This window comes from Schistocerca cancellata, chromosome 3 (assembly GCF_023864275.1).
Source record: "Schistocerca cancellata isolate TAMUIC-IGC-003103 chromosome 3, iqSchCanc2.1, whole genome shotgun sequence".
NCBI lineage: Eukaryota > Metazoa > Arthropoda > Insecta > Orthoptera > Acrididae > Schistocerca > Schistocerca cancellata.
This window is the reverse complement of record NC_064628.1, coordinates 241,208,252-241,221,762: the sequence shown is the minus strand read 5'-3', so window position 1 is coordinate 241,221,762 and position 13,511 is coordinate 241,208,252. Positions and strand designations below refer to the sequence as shown.

Sequence of the window (13,511 nt, the reverse complement as noted above, 5' to 3'; positions counted from 1 at the left end):
TCCTGATATATTTGTCGAACAGTGACATAATTTTGCACTTACATTCTGTTTGTGCTTACCTCCCTGAGGTATTTTGACTACTCGAACAGCGGAAGATTACTGAGCAATAATTTTTTTTTTTATTTTATCATCTTGTAGCGGTTGCCAGAGAGAAAAAATTTCTTGAAGGTTTGAAATTATGTGTAAAGTCTGTTGCAAGTGTCTAAGTGTCTAATTCTGAACTACTGGGTGAATGAAGTCTGGGAATTCACGCTTGTTTTTTACTCCCATCCCCACCACTTTGATAAGTAGGTGGTTCTTACCCCCCCCCCCAACCCCCCCCCCCCAAGAGACTATTGACTGACATTAAGGTATATGTACACCAAGTTTTGTTGAAATCGGTCCAGCGACTTAGGAGATGGGGAACATACATCACACACATATACACTCATACGTAAGTCCATTCTTATAATTTGTATTGACTGAAAGTGTAATGACGAATAAAAAGGACATTGAAGGATATAAAATAGTAACGAAAAACGTTATTATAAAACTTGATATAATTTTCTTATTTTTTTACAAATAAATAGATAAATATTTTTAAATAAATAAATATTAGACAAGAACTGCGGAGAAACGAAAAGCACATAAAAATAATTTTAAAAAAATCAGTGTGACGAATGAGTCTACTAACAATGTTATTCTTACAAAAAAATTATTTTTCCGTCAAGTTACTCTACTTTACGCCTAGCATAGACTGTATATATGTCTGACGAATCAAAACTGTTATCATTTTCGAGACACTTGAGAACAACTACAAATGGAGGGAGAAATTATAATTTAAGAGTGCACAATACGAAATAATGATCGAAGATAAACTATTTATCACTGTGTCAGTATAGTCTCCTGTAGACCAACCATTGTCCCACAGGAGCGTAACAGATGTAAATACGGTCTGAACTTTAGAACTGAGACAACGACACGAGGGCACTAAGACTAAATCAGGTACATCGAAAAGTGTGTCTGCATCGAGTATCTGCATCTGTTGAAATGCTGAGTAAAAGTCTGTGTTCTCCAGCTCGCGGCGTTTGCAGAGGTGGTCTCCTCGCACCCACCGACCGAGTCAGCCTCCAGTATCGGGGACAACTCTGAGGCCAGCGCCCTCCTGGACGACTACCGGTGGCCCGCCTGCAGGCTTTGCAGCTTGTAGTAGAGGCCGCGTCGCTCCAGCAGCTCGGCGTGTCGGCCTCGCTCTGCGACGCGGCCGTCGTTGATGACGCAGATGACGTCTGCGTCCTGGATGGTCGTCAGCCGGTGGGCGATCGTGATGCACGTGCGCCCCTCCTTCGCCTTGTCCAGCGCCTCCTGAACTACCTGTCCCAAAAGGTCATCGCCATTTGTCAGTCACATACACAGAAACAAAAATAGCTGTGGAAGGTGTAACACAAGTAACGTGAACTTTGTATACTGTCGCTCCTCTAAAATGTTACATACACTATCTGTGCAAAAGTATCTGGACACCCTTATGTAATGCAGAGTTGACCACAAGTTGTCATGATAGACGGACCCTCCAGAATAAAATGAGTCGGTGAGTGTTGATATTGTAAGTAGAGAAGCAATAACAGCAATGTGGGTTGGTCAGAGAGCTCAGTGACATCGAACGTGCACTAGTAATTGACGAGACGTCATCAAGTAAAACAGAAGTAACATCTGGCGTTCCTCACAGACATGTTATAGGCCCTCTGCTGTTCCTGATCTTCATAAACAATTTAGGAGACAATCTTAGGTTGTTTGTAGATTATGCAGTCATTTACCGTATTATAAAGTCATCAGATGATCGAAACAAATTACAAAACGATTTAGACAAGATATCTGTACGGTGCGCTACGTGACAATTGACTCTAGATAATAAAAAGTGTGGAGACCTCCACAAAAATACCAAGAGGTATCCGCTAAATTTCGATTGCTCGACAAATCACACAAATCTAAAGACTTCATATTTAACTAAATACTTAGGGATTACAGTTACGAATAACTTAAGTTGTAACGACCACATAGGTAATTTTGTGGGTAAAAGAAACCAAAGACTAGATTTGTTGACAGAACACTGAGAAAACACAACAGGTGTACTATACGCTTGTATGTCGTCTTCTGCAGTGTGGGATGAGCATCAGACAGGTTCGACGGAGGATGCCAGAAAAGTTAAAAGAAAGACAGCCATTGTTTTTATCACGAAGCAATTTACTTAGCATATCACAGTTTGCATTCCAGAAACGTTGCTCGACAGAGAATGCTGCTTATACATTCACTTATTAAATAGTACAAACCTTAAATAATAATATATCACCAGTTGGTATTTTTCTAATCTTTCTACGACATTTTATTGCACAGATTATGTCACACTCTAGAAGAAATTTAGTTTCACTGGCAGGATGGTTTTTTGTAGAGATTGTTTGTATCATACTTAGCAAACAGATTACAAAAGTGGGTGCTGAATAATTCAAGCAATGTCTGAAACATAGAAAATTATAGGGACTGGTGACAGTTCACGAAGGGAGTCCCACAGTGTTCAATTTTGGGCCCACTTCTATTCCTTATATATGTGAATGACCTTCCACTTAATAATAAATAAGTAGAATTGGTACTGTTTTGCAGACAGAACTAGTGTTATAATAAATATCATTAGACACAAAGTGACAGAAGAGATGGTTAATGATATTTTACAAAGAATTATAAAGTAGTTTTCATAAAATTGTCTCTCCCTAAATTTTGAAAAAACACATAATATTCAGTTCTGTGTAACAAACTGAGTGGAAACTACAATTGATGTAGTACATGACTAGGAGTCAGTAAGTATGATACATGTTCCAAATTTCTGGGTGTACATATTGACGGAAACTTTAACTGGAAAAAGCATATTACTGAGTTTCTCAAACAGTTAGGTCCAGCTACTTTTAATCTTCATACAGTTGAAAATATTGCTAACAAACAAATCAACCTCTTTACATATTTTGCACATTCTCACAAAATAATACCTTATGGAAAATTTTTCTGGGGTACCTCATCACTTAGAAGGAAAGTCGTGATGACGCAAAAGTGCACAGTCAGAATAATGTATGGTGTTCACCCACAGACATCATGTAGGCAACTCTTCAAGAAGCTAGGCACTTTAACTGCACGGTCACAATATGTATATTCACTAATGAAATTCGTCATGAATAGTCTATCACAATTTGAGACGAACAATGATGATTTGAGTTGAACAATGATATCCATACCTATAACACTAGAGAGAAGAATGACCATTGTTACCTGTTATTAAAGCTGACAGTGGCTGGGAGAGAAATTCAATATACAGCTTTTTATCTTTTTCCCAATAATATAGGACACCTGACATCAAGTGATGCAAGTTTCAAGTCTAAATTAAAATCATTCCTCCTGAACGCCTCCTTGTGTTCCATTGACAAATTTGTGCTTAAGACCTGATAGCCAGCAGAAAAATGAGTTTTTAAGTGTAGCTGCATGAGTAGGACTCAAATAATAATGAGTTCAATAATGTTGACACTAATCATGTATACATATCCTGTAAACTTACTCATTCCACGTCATTTCGATAAATGAATCGTTCAGATGTACTATGGAACATATAACTAACTAACTAACAACAGCTAAACCAAGTCTAGCCAGACCCCATGTACTGACAGGCACTGACTGTGGCCAATGCAGTCAATGGAATTAGTGGAAGGAATAACTCATTGATTCCTAAGTGCTATCAATAGTCCAGCTAGCACAATGAGTATGTGTAGGGAATTAAAAAGAACGGGACACAATGATGCAGCTCCTCAAAAGCCACACATTTCCGTAGCCAGCGCTAAGTGAAGCTTGAGGTGTTGTAAAGAGCGAAAGCACTGGACAGCGGATGACTGGAAAGGAGTGATTTGCTGTGATGAATCACGCTGTACCCTGTGGCAATCCTGTGGAGGGGTTTGGGTGTCGCAAATTCCTGGAGAACTTTACCTGCCATTATGTGTAGGGCCAACAGAAATACAGAGGGGATGATGTCACGTTGTGTAGAAGTTTTAGAGGTGATGGTGTGGTCGCCTTCTTGAGACCACAGCCGGCCTCGGTGACCGAGCGGTTCTAGGCGCTTCAGTCCGTAACCGCGCGACTGTTACGGTCGCAGGTTCTAATCCTGCCTTCGGCATGGATGTGTGTGATGTCCTTAGGTTAGTTAGGTTTAAGTAGTTCTAAGTTCTAGGGGACTGATGACCTCAGATGTTAAGTCCCATAGTGCTCAGAGCCATTTTGTGAGACTACAAAAACGCTAAATGTGAAAGGATTTCCAACACATTTAACAGGATTGCATACTGCATACAGCAGAAGAACTGTTCACACTCGGTGACTGTATCAGCACTACAATGTGCCCTATCATAAAGAAGCATCTAAGAGGCCTTGGCTTGTGGACAATAGCAATCCTGGAATGGGAAACAGTAGGATGAGATGGTGCGATGACTTGGCATCAGACATCAGTGTTCAGCATCACTATCGTCTCTCATTTCGGCTCTTGAGGAAATTTTGCTCTACTGTGGAGTGTGTGCTGATATGAAACTTCCTGGTAGATAAACGCACACGCCCATGCAGAGCGAAAATTTCATTCGCCCAAGGTGTGGCTAAGCCATCTTTCTGCAATATCCTTTCTTCCAGGAGTGATAGTCCTGCAGGTTTTACAGGAGAATTATGAAAAGTTTGGAAGGTGGAAGATGAAGTCCCGGCGGAAGTAAAGCACACAGTTTTAATCTGCCAGGATTTTTCATATAGGAACCTCAGTGAAAGTGTCCATACAAAGTTGAAGCAGTCAAAAAGGCGAGTCAAGGGTACACCCTATGTCAGCTAATAACTGTCCAGATACTTTTGATAAGATAATGTATAAATTGAAGGAGCCAAGAATGCCTTTGTTTTTTCCTTTTATTGGCCCTTGAAGACCTAACACTCATGTGTGTATATAATATGCCATTAGTACGTTGGAATATTACTTTTACTTTTTAAATGAATTTCGACTCGTTCCTGAGAACAGTTCGAATCCTCTATCGATGCATACCAGAACACGTAAACTGTCAACAAACATGTATTTCTCGCTTCCTCAGCTTAGAGCTGATGCACAACACGGAAGAGTGACTGTTCAGATCTTCAGTGTCGACATGCGTTAATGTTATCCAGCTCCCCACATGGAGTGAGTGGCCAGTTTCATCTCCTCATCTGTCAAAGACATAGAGGACGTTTGGCTTCCTCTAGATAAGCATATGGCCGTTCGAATCCCACTTTATCATACCGCTGCTGAACTGTCTGTACTTTTCTATTATACTGCCATCTATTGGTGGTTGTTATTAAGCTCCTGTTGATTTATGATTAACTTGTCTGTCAGACGAAGGTTTAGAGGTTCCGATGCATAACCATCGCCAGCTCCTCTAAACAGTGGGGGCTTAAATCCTGCAGTGCTCCAATGCATCCATTTCTTTTTTTTTTCACTTCTACCGGGTTACTTGTTTGCAACATGTAGGTCAAGATCACGTAGTATTCTTTCAGATTTAAAGCTACAATTGCGAGTGACGGTTTCCTAGTTCTCCCATTCCTGGAACCAAGTAGCTCGGTTCCTTTAAGTGAAAGTAATTTACATTATAGCTATCAGTTACACCAGCCAAGTCCCATTATGTTGCACTGGAAGACCAGTTGATATGTGGCTCCACTGTGTCAGAGAAGCACGAAACTGGAAGTGAGGAAGGTACCGAATTGACTACTTATTAAGAACTTCATTTGGTTGGAGATAATGACACGAAGACAATGGGAACTTTTGTGGGCATGTGCAATGTTTGAATAATTCAAAAACTCACCAAAACCCAACGCTATTTCTATAGGCAACTCCCCTTCCTCCAACCACTACAATCTCCAGCCCCCTTTCATTTTCATAGGACGAAATGCAGGGTTTACCTAACAAAATATCTCTGGTTTTTGACTAGTTGAAGCGCCCGTATTGTCATGAACTATCGTGGTAAAAATGAATTTGATGAATGCTAGCGCAAAACATAATAGTGGTATAAGAACTGACAGAGGAAGTACAAGAGTTTTACAATGTATGAGCATTACTACTTTACATGGCCTAAACGATGGGAAGGAGGCTGACACCAGTGAAGAAACGGTTCATCAGAAACAGAATGTAAAGTTAAGAGGAATCAACTAAGTAGAATTTGAAATGTGGTGATGCAGGGGTTACAAATAACGTTGTCAGACAAAAGACGAAATGAAAGGATGCTAGAAAAAAATAGGCAAAGTATGTTTGGTAAGCTATGGAGAATATTTAATTGGGCACTGGAAGTACCAACAGAAAGCACGACTTGAATGGGCATTAAAATATTACAGGTAACAGTACGTAAAACAAATATTGAATATGTTGAGTTTACTAGAGATAAGGCACATTGAGGACTTAAAGAAACAAAGCCACTGATTTCCCAATTTCGTAATGTAGCAAGTAAGTGCGAAAGAGTAAAGAGAAATGCGTAGAAATTTGTATCATTAATAGAGGAGCATTCTGGCTGTACGTCGTTCCCACAGTGACTGCAATAAACACTATACAATAATTCTAATAAGATTAGTTTACCTTCTCACTCTCGGCATCGAGTGCAGATGTAGCCTCGTCGAGCAGCAGTATCTTGGGGTCCCGGACGAGCGCCCTCGCAATGGCCACGCGCTGCTTCTGCCCTCCAGACAGCTGCGTGCCCTTCTCTCCCATACGTGTGTCGTAGCCCTGCAAGCGGAAATTTAAACAATTTTTCATGAAATTGTTACGCATTAATATGGCATCAAACCTGATGTTCCAAAACTACACCAATGTTCCTTAGAGACAGAAGAACAAAATTCGCAATTGTGAATACATGACGTATGAAAATTTGTGCCGGACCCAGACTCGAATCCGGATTTCCTGCTTTACGCGATCGATCTCCGTAACCACTTCGTCTATCCGAGTATGCCCCCCATATGTCACCGTGTGTCCACGTCCTACTTTTGCACAGTTGCTCTGAGTCTCGCACCGAGCGAGGTGGCGCAGTGGTTATCACACTGGACTTGCATTCGGGAGGACGACGGTTCAATCCCGCGTCCGGCCATCCTGATTTAGGTTTTCCGTGATTTCCCTAAATCGTTCCAGGCAAATGCCGGGATGGTTCCATTGAAAGGGCACGGCCGACTTCCTTCCCCGTCCTTCCCTAACCCGATGAGACCGATGACCTCGCAGTTTGGTCTCTTCCCCCAAAACAACCCCAACTCTGAGTCTCACAGAGTGAAAGACTTCTTTATTATTGTAGCTGCCTGTCTAGGTATGTATACTATTTTGCAGTGTCTGTGTTTTACGGTGTACTATGCAATGTCCTTCATACATGTAGTATGCAATGTCCGAAGGACATTTGATTACCATCTTCATCACGCAGTGAAAGCTGTCAGATTCCATAACAGTGGAGAGTCGAAAATTTAACAACTTTTAATGTAACGTAAGGGGAACACAGACACAAGCATAAGGCACTACTGCGGTATCTTATTAACAAGAAACAACAGAATTGCAGGAATTTTTCCAAAAGGCCTGCTTCCAATGACGCAGAAAGCGTAACAGCTAAGCACTTGTCGAAGATTTCTGGCGTAGTCCAAACCTCTTCTCATGCTGTGTGTTTGCTGCCAAAACTCGTTTCGTAGTTCCCAAGGTTTTAAGTCGACCTAGTTTAGCTCAGACGACAGATGTGGCGGTAGACTTTGGGCTCCATATTTTCGATGAGGTTTCTTGCATGCACGTCTATAATGGGAGAACAAAGTTTCTTGCGATGACATTCTTGTGAAAAAAAATTACCGGTTTTCTTGACGCGTTACTCTGGACGAACCCTCACACTTTCGACGATCACCAACATCGTCTTTTTTAGGAGCAGCTGTTGGGGCTGCTGTTAGGGTAGTCTTTTATAGCACAAAGACGGTCTGTGATTGGTCAGCGTACGTGATCATTATACACCCCTGGAAATGGAAAAAAGAACACATTGACACCGGTGTGTCAGACCCACCATACTTGCTCCGGACACTGCGAGAGGGCTGTACAAGCAATGATCACACGCACGGCACAGCGGACACACCAGGAACCACGGTGTTGGCCGTCGAATGGCGCTAGCTGCGCAGCATTTGTGCACCGCCGCCGTCAGTGTCAGCCAGTTTGCCGTGGCATACGGAGCTCCATCGCAGTCTTTAACACTGGTAGCATGCCGCGACAGCGTGGACGTGAACCGTATGTGCAGTTGACGGACTTTGAGCGAGGGCGTATAGTGGGCATGCGGGAGGCCGGGTGGACGTACCGCCGAATTGCTCAACACGTGGGGCGTGAGGTCTCCACAGTACATCGATGTTGTCGCCAGTGGTCGGCGGAAGGTGCACGTGCCCGTCGACCTGGGACCGGACCGCAGCGACGCACGGATGCACGCCAAGACCGTAGGATCCTACGCAGTGCCGTAGGGGACCGCACCGCCACTTCCCAGCAAATTAGGGACACTGTTGCTCCTGGGTATCGGCGAGGACCATTGGCAACCGTCTCCATGAAGCTGGACTACGGTCCCGCACACCGTTAGGCCGTCTTCCGCTCACGCCCCAACATCGTGCAGCCCGCCTCCAGTGGTGTCGCGACAGGCGTGAATGGAGGGGCGAATGGAGACGTGTCGTCTTCAGCGATGAGAGTCGCTTCTGCCTTGGCGCCAATGATGGTCGTATGCGTGTTTGGCGCCGTGCAGGTGAGCGCCACAATCAGGACTGCATACGACCGAGGCACACAGGGCCAACACCCGGCATCATGGTGTGGGGAGCGATCTCCTACACTGGCCGTACACCACTGGTGATTGTCGAGGGGACACTGAATAGTGCACGGTACATCCAAACCGTCATCGAACCCATCGTTCTACCATTCCTAGACCGGCAAGGGAACTTGCTGTTCCAACAGGACAATGCACGTCCGCATGTATCCCGTGCCACCCAACGTGCTCTAGAAGGTGTAAGTCAACTACCCTGGCCAGCAAGATCTCCGGATCTGTCCCCCATTGAGCATGTTTGGGACTGGATGAAGCGTCGTCTCACGCGGTCTGCACGTCCAGCACGAACGCTGGTCCAACTGAGGCGCCAGGTGGAAATGGCGTGGCAAGCCGTTCCACAGGACTACATCCAGCATCTCTACGATCGTCTCCATGGGAGAATAGCAGCCTGCATTGCTGCGAAAGGTGGATATACACTGTACTAGTGCCGACATTGTGCATGCTCTGTTGCCTGTGTCTATGTGCCTGTGGTTCTGTCAGTGTGATCATGTGATGTATCTGACCCCAGGAATGTGTCAATAAAGTTTTCCCTTCCTGGGACAATGAATTCACGGTGTTCTTATTTCAATTTCCAGGAGTGTATTATATAGCCATAGATAATGCCGACGTCTGGTGCGCCACCGCTCCCGTAGGAATGTAAAGCGATTTAACGTATATCCAAGTTTCCATTATCATTGTGACATAATCCGTATAGCTACCATCCAATTGTTGGAATAAACTGCCATATTTGTTTCAAAAGCAAAGCCGTTCTTTGATTAAACTGTACACATCACACGTTATCTGTAGCGGCTGAAGTGCATTTTCGGAGCTTAAGGCTTGACTGTCTTGGCAGTTAAAGAGTTTGTGTTTACGGAAAAGTAAATATTTCTTTAGTAGCCTATTTAAGGATTTATTTTTTAAAACATTCCACTTCTAGTAACAGTCGGCAAAGTGTTTTTGTTCAGATGTGAACAGCGAAACATTACGCCGTAGTGACTGCTACCTACTGCTTCTCATAAAGAAAATTTATCAGTAGTTCTTATGAAATATCAATTCGAGTAAATCAGTTGAGACACCGAGCTCCCAATCAAAAAATTCGCTACAGAAATATTACAAGATTCAGTCCTTTTTTTTTTGGTAATAGAAGGACAAAAATTAACGTCCGTGAACAATTGAAACGTTGAGTGAGACAACCAAACTTGTAAATTTACGAAAACTCAGAATGCTACACAAGAAAAATATACAGAGAATGATGAAAAGTGGAGTATGTTGTACGGATTACTGATGACATCGAGTCTGGCTTGTATAAGAAGATAAAGTGTTATGAGTAGGACAAACAACTGGCAGCGTGTTAGAGCAGTAAAAAGAATGATGACTGCGTAGAAAGCATGTCGCGGATGGCACAACAAGCGGTAAACACGTAAGGTCTGCAAGTGCAGAAATAAGGCTTGCACGGCCAGTGCCCGTTCGAATAAAATCCTTTTAGACATTATGCCGCGTCATTTTTAAACAACAAAAAATATGGGCAGCAGTGGTTTTTTGAGTTTCTCTGAGGACGAAGACTACGAAGACGTTCGAAACGTCGGATTTATAGTCGCTTTGTTTCGGCGGCCTAAATCTCTAAAAGGATTTTATTCAAGTCGTTAACGTTTTCCAATTACAAAGCAAACACTAAAAAATCAAAGAAAACTCTAACACTCCACTTGTATCTTCGGTTTCACAATATCGAAATTGTATCTCTGCTAAGTTTTTACCAAAGAGAATACTGCTAGTTGATGGAATATTCGGTAACGTCGTGGTCATAAACAACATTTAATGGGCGGTAAACTCATTTGTGGAGACGTTCAATACGTTTCCATGAGTGAATGTGTACTAGAAAATACAGGAGATACAGTCATGTGGACTGCGGTTCATACGTACTCCACACTCAAAAGTAACTGGATAAATCTAGATATGGATGATACCTGCATCATTATTACGTCTGGCTCAAGACGTATCAAAATCTGGCGCTAATTAATAACATTTCCCTTCATTCCCTCCCCTTCCCTGTGTACCCATTCCCGTCGCCTCCCAGGCATCAGCATACGAAAGTGAGGCAACCTTACACGTGTCATTAATAAATGAAACACATAGTTTTAACGTTACGCATTATTATGAAACAATAACACTGTGGGTATCAATTTTTACCTTGTGGATACTCTTCCAAGTACCGACCGAGTATTTCAAGCATGTTATACAAATTAACTGAAACGGTTATTCTAACAAAAATTTAGGTTATTCTAACACCTGAGTGTGCAATTGCACCACATCTTATAACAGAATTTTCCACCTGCATCATTATTCTCCCGTTGTCATGATCTAGAAATTCTGAAAAGAAACTTAATTCTGTCTTTTAACCCTTTATTTTAGTCCGCAGGTCACACAACAGTTTCCATATTGTTGAACTCATTCACTCAATTTCAGATTCTAAGTATCCTTACTGGATCAGTCAGTATATTAAGTAAGTCAGTGTTGACGTTAGCACTGTTCTTGAGTTACTTAAGTTCATTATTCCGGTTAACCTGAACTCTCTGACTAATTTCATGAGTTGCATGTGTTCACTACGCTCCTTGCTCACCATTGTTCTCAGACGACATTTTTAATTTACTGACCTCAGTACTAATTCTCACTCAGCGCTACGACTTATTCATTTTAAACTATATGATCAAATTACATAGTATTCGTACAACGGAAACTCAATTCCGAAATCGATTGGGCTTAGAAAACACTGCGACTTCTCCTACACAGGTCTATGTAACTTTTGAGGCTCCTAATTATCAACATTAAACAATGATAAGAGACGAGCAAATCTGAAGCCACTAAACGCAAAATCGCCTGCAATGTAAAGACTATAAACTACACCCAAGACATGATAGCATTACACTGGTCAGGAATAAATATTAACATGGCAGCCCGTGTTACATACCTGGGGCAGAGAAGCGATGAAGTTGTGGATGTTGGATTTTTTGGCAGCTTCAATGATTTCGACCATGGTCACCTCCCTGGAGTTGTCGCCATATGCGATGTTCTCTGCAATGGTCCTGTCGAACAGCACTGGTTCTTGAGACACAAGACCCATTTGCTCCCGCAAGTTCGCCATCTTGACCTTTGACACGTCTCGGCCGTCCAGTGACTATTGAAAAAGTTCATTCTATTTAGAGAAGAACTTTACTTTTGCAGCATTTATATTGAAGTCTAAAACATCCAAAGATTATAGCGACACAATAAAAAAAAGGATGTAGCGGTTTGTATCGGACCATTCTGAAAAAGAAAAGACATTATACGAAGTGTGTTCTCTGCTCGTTAGTTCCCGAGATACACCTATTGGAGACTATCATGGAACTGGGACGGTATATGATGGTCAATTAACAATGCTTTATTTTACTGACAATTTCCGTTTACAGATCTTGATACCTGACAGTAAAATACTTTGTTTCTCCTCCCCGTTGGAGTAGTCGACACTTTGCGAGAGAGGTCGTCAACTCGCCCCAAACTTGATTTAAAGCACTTTGGACTTTCGTTGGGCTTTTGAGACGATATAGGTTCAATTTTAACGTGCGAGTTTTGTTCTCCAATTGTCCCAATAATAGAGACCTTGGGCAAGCTCATTTTTTATTTCGCGTTACGTGAAACAGAGGGCAAAATGGTTCAAATGGCTCTGAGCACTATGGGACTCAACATCTGAGGTCATCAGTCCCCTAGAACTTAGAAGTACTTAAACCTAACTAACCTAAGGACATCACACACATCCATGCCCGAGGCAGGATTCTAATCTGCGCCCGTAGCGGTCGCGCGATTCCAGACTGAAGCGCCTAAAACAGAGGACCAAATAAATCACTCGCTTCTTCTTCGAGCAGTGATCTGTAACTTACGTAAATTTTTTCATGTTACACCATCCTGCCCTGTACAGTATTTATGAAGTAAACCCCATAAATATCGCATCTTTACATGCTTCAGGACGTTAGGATGTTGAAATGGAAGATTTCAAGCGAGAAAAAAAGAAAATACGCATGACGCAACCCATTCTCTCAGGAGACTTACCGGGAAGACACATCATGTTAAATAAAGACATATTTAGATATCTTTGTAAGAAAACGTAAGTAGCAGCTTATATTAGATAACTCCAGAGGCATTGAGAGACGTAAAACATAAGGGTACGTTAAAAGAGGGAAGTAAGTGGCTCGAATGTTAATGAAAGATCGAAGAACGTTGTAAGAATGTGGAACGAACAAGAAAGACTGGAAAAGTCTCATTTGGTATATGTGTAATAAAATGCTCCTAAGACAAACAAAATTTCTCGGTTTCCTAACTGAGGTGTCAGATGACAGAATACTCACCACAATACCAGATATAGGGTCGTAGAACCTCTCGAGCAGCTGTATGCAGGTGGACTTGCCGCAACCAGAGGGCCCCACCAGTGCCACTGTCTGGCCTGGCTGCACGTCCAAGTCTAGGCCCTTGAGCACCAGGCTGGCAACTCGCGTGGGGTACGCGAACTCGACGCCAGAGTAGCGCACATCGCCGTGGCTCTCCTGTGGAGACAGTAAAGTCACTGATGTAGCAGTGAAACTCATAGCCTCAGCGTGCTAAGCAAGCGAGTGAACTGAGATTCAGCCTTGCAGATACAACTCG

At 42.6% G+C, this 13,511-nt stretch overlaps 1 protein-coding gene across 1 annotated transcript in view; it reads right to left on the bottom strand.

Moving 5' to 3' along the window:
* Positions 1 to 680: 680 nt before the first annotated feature.
* The window catches only part of LOC126174875 (ATP-dependent translocase ABCB1-like), an 84,317-nt gene continuing 71,486 nt past the window's right edge, over positions 681 to 13,511 (bottom strand). Inside the window, exons 16-19 of the mRNA XM_049921287.1 lie at positions 13,217 to 13,408; positions 11,806 to 12,012; positions 6,632 to 6,778; positions 681 to 1,353 (exon numbers count right to left, since the gene is read on the bottom strand). Of these exons, the coding sequence (XP_049777244.1) occupies positions 1,153 to 1,353; positions 6,632 to 6,778; positions 11,806 to 12,012; positions 13,217 to 13,408 (747 nt within the window). The 3' untranslated portion in view covers positions 681 to 1,152. The remainder of the gene's footprint in view (positions 1,354 to 6,631; positions 6,779 to 11,805; positions 12,013 to 13,216; positions 13,409 to 13,511) is intronic.